The sequence below is a fragment of the Micromys minutus genome, assembly GCF_963924665.1.
Source record: "Micromys minutus genome assembly, chromosome: X".
Lineage (NCBI taxonomy): Eukaryota > Metazoa > Chordata > Mammalia > Rodentia > Muridae > Micromys > Micromys minutus.
The window spans coordinates 39030567-39033561 of NC_137970.1; the positions used below are offsets into that span (position 1 = coordinate 39030567).

A 2995-nucleotide genomic window follows, 5' to 3' on the forward strand; every position below is an offset into this window, starting at 1 on the left:
CACACACACTAAAACTAACAAATAACAAAACCTTGTGGAGTGCATTATATGTTGTTCAATTACTCCTGAACATGAAGACCATCTGTCTGACTGTCCTGGAGTGATCAATATACCCAGTGTTACTCTAGTGGAGAAGACTGATCTCTCCTGGCAAGTATTAAGTCCCCACGTCTAACAGAATAACTTTCAAAGTCCAAGTGATAATTAATATTGGATAATAAACTAGTGAACATGAATTATAGCTTAAAAACTTTATTACTAAATTTCTTAGTGAGACAATCAAACCAAAGTACATTTTATTTGTATAAAATGAAGTGAAATAAAGAAAACTAAGAACTATTTATCCTCTAATTTTTTTCTTATTCAATTTATGCTATCTCAATGTTATTTAACATCAACTATATTTTGACTCAGATTTTACTCACTGAGCCAGCAAAACACTAATATTGAACAAATTGATAAATTCAACCTGATGTAGAGCTCTCCCTTTCTTCCCATACATCTTTAAAAATAAGTAATTCCAGTTATTGCTACCCATATGTGCCCAGGTGTACATCCACTGGGAACATGGAGAACATACCAGTAGTCACACCTCCAAAGAAAAGTGAATCTCCTTCCCAACAGCTTCAAGCAATGAATGTATAAGCAAATGCATTACTTGTTTTACTTTTAAAAAGTACTGAAACCTTTTAAAAAAAAATCTGAAATATAACACAAAAAAGTGTAATGAAACAAATATGGAGGAAGAATGTGACAGTGACATTCAGTGTGCTCGTTTTAGAGTGTCCATCTACTATTTTAATTGTCCGTTGTCCTTTATTTCTACAAAGAAAATCTTTCTTAAACTTCAACCTTTGATTGTAGAGTAGAATTAAAAGAAGGAAAAAGGTAAAACCAGTAGTTTTATATAAAAGAGGAATAGAAGTTTTATATAAAAGAGGAATAGAAATATTTTAAGTACTTGCTCCCTTCAAAACATATTAACCTTCCACTATTAGCTAGCTTACAGACCTTTACAAATACTGAAGAAATAGTCTTAGATATTACTTAGCATGAGAGGAGCTGCATGTCATAGCTCTTGAATATGAACTGGCCATTGCAGTAGTGTGAGCCCTGGCTGTAGCCCTGGCTTGGACTCTTTCTTCATCATCTTTCAGAGCTGCATCATACAGGGTTGTGAAGGAATCTGGTGTAGTATCATGAATCTTGGCCCAAAACTCCAAGATTTTCATCTTGCTGATTTCAGCACAGGCTTTTGGACCCCACATGAATTCAAAAGATGGAGGATTGCTATTGGGCACTTGCCTATACTCCAAGTACCTTAGCTGTACCATATCTTCAGTGATGACCTTCTTAGGATTTCCATAGATGAAGTGTTTTTTATTAGCATATACACCCATCATATTCAGCACATTCCAAATCTCTGTTTCAGGGGCACAGTTATCTTTCATGAATATCACACCCAGCACAATCATTAGGAGGCCACTATTGGGCATTTTTTCTTCACCCATCACTCCATCAAAGGTATGTTCTAGTTTGTTAAAAAGGGCATAGTAGTGCCTGTTTGGATCCACTTCCTTCAGATCAACACCATAGGCCAGTTCCATGTGCTCTGAAGCTCTCTTTAGGATCTCATTGAAGTGGTTCTTAGATGTTTTGATAACAGACTTCAGCATATCTGCCTTTGTAATAACTTCTTTCTTTTGGTATTTCTCTATCAAGAACTGTACCAGTAAGACGACTTTATGGTTTATAGGATCTTTACACCAGTCCTCAATGTCTTCAGAGTCATCTGAACTTTTCTCATCTAGGTTTTGGTAATGTGTCCTTGCATATGTGTGTCGAAAGGTAGAATGAGCTCCCACTGGCATGTTAGGAGGTGTAGGCATACCAGCAACAGGAATAACCTGATGTGGACACCCATAGAAAGGACCTGGAGAGGCTTGTTCCTCCAGTGCATTTTTAGCACGTGCCTGCCGGCGTTTCTCACGGGCACGGAGCTTGCTCTTCTGGCCACGAGGCATGATGACTGTATTGGGGAACACAGGTAGTACTGCAAACAGGTTGAAGAAGAGGTCAACCTGGAAAACAGATGATGAGATAATTTGTATAGTCTCTGTTAGTAGGGTCTACCATTGAGCCGTGAAAATCTGCCTTGAGCGGTTCCCTTAAGAGTTCTAACTTAGGAACTCAAAAGGGACTGGGAGATTTAGACTTTATAGTCTCTGTTCCAGCTCACAATACTAAATACTAACTGACCAGTACTATTTCTCTCTTGGCAGAAAACTATCTCTTCTATCCACCTTTCATCCCTGGTTGCCAAACGGAAGCCTAGGGTCACAACAGCAGCAGTTGGAAACACCAGAATTAGACCTTAGGGATAGGATTGGGTAAAATGGAAAGGGTCTCATTAGGAAACCCTCTGGTCTGTGGGGTAAGAGTACCCCAGAAGATACTTTGAAAAACGAAGATTCCTCAACAGACGCTCAAAGACAAAACTTCCCAAAGGCTTTGGTGTCCTTAAAAAATAGCAGAAAATAATGGTCACCGAAGAAAATCTGATATTATGGTTATCCATTTCTGGTTATGCCCACACAGTTCTTTAAGAGCAAGTACACAGGCACAGATGGAAATAGAGGGGGCTGTCAGTCAACTTTTGTTCCGAAGGCTGATGCTTCCCAGAAATCTTGGAAAGTCTTTTTTCTTTGACTTTCACTATGGCTTGAAATTTTCACTCTCATGAACTGAGTGTATTTGCCTCAGATCCAGGATATCATTTCATTGAGAGTCCTGACTATGAAATTAGAAGCCAAAATCTAGCAACCATGCATGAACAATTTCATGACAGAAAATGGAAGTGGAATTTTGTGCCAAATTTCCCATGGATAACAATACCCCCAGTCCTCATTCAGTAACTTACCATGTTCATTATCATCTTGCTAAGCAACTCCCAATCTGTCACTGCAGAACATTCCCACCAGGTAAGACATTAAAT

The 2995-nt window shown here is 38.4% G+C and overlaps 1 protein-coding gene across 1 annotated transcript; it reads right to left on the reverse strand.

The window, feature by feature from the left end:
* Positions 1–616: 616 nt before the first annotated feature.
* Positions 617–2024, reverse strand: LOC308415560 (melanoma-associated antigen B18; the record flags this gene model as incomplete). The annotated part of the gene is made up of 1 exon (XM_080910603.1): positions 617–2024. The coding sequence occupies one exon, from the start codon at positions 2022–2024 to the stop codon at positions 1044–1046; it is 981 nt and encodes a 326-aa protein (XP_080766729.1). The 3' UTR covers positions 617–1043.
* Positions 2025–2995: the final 971 nt, after the last annotated feature.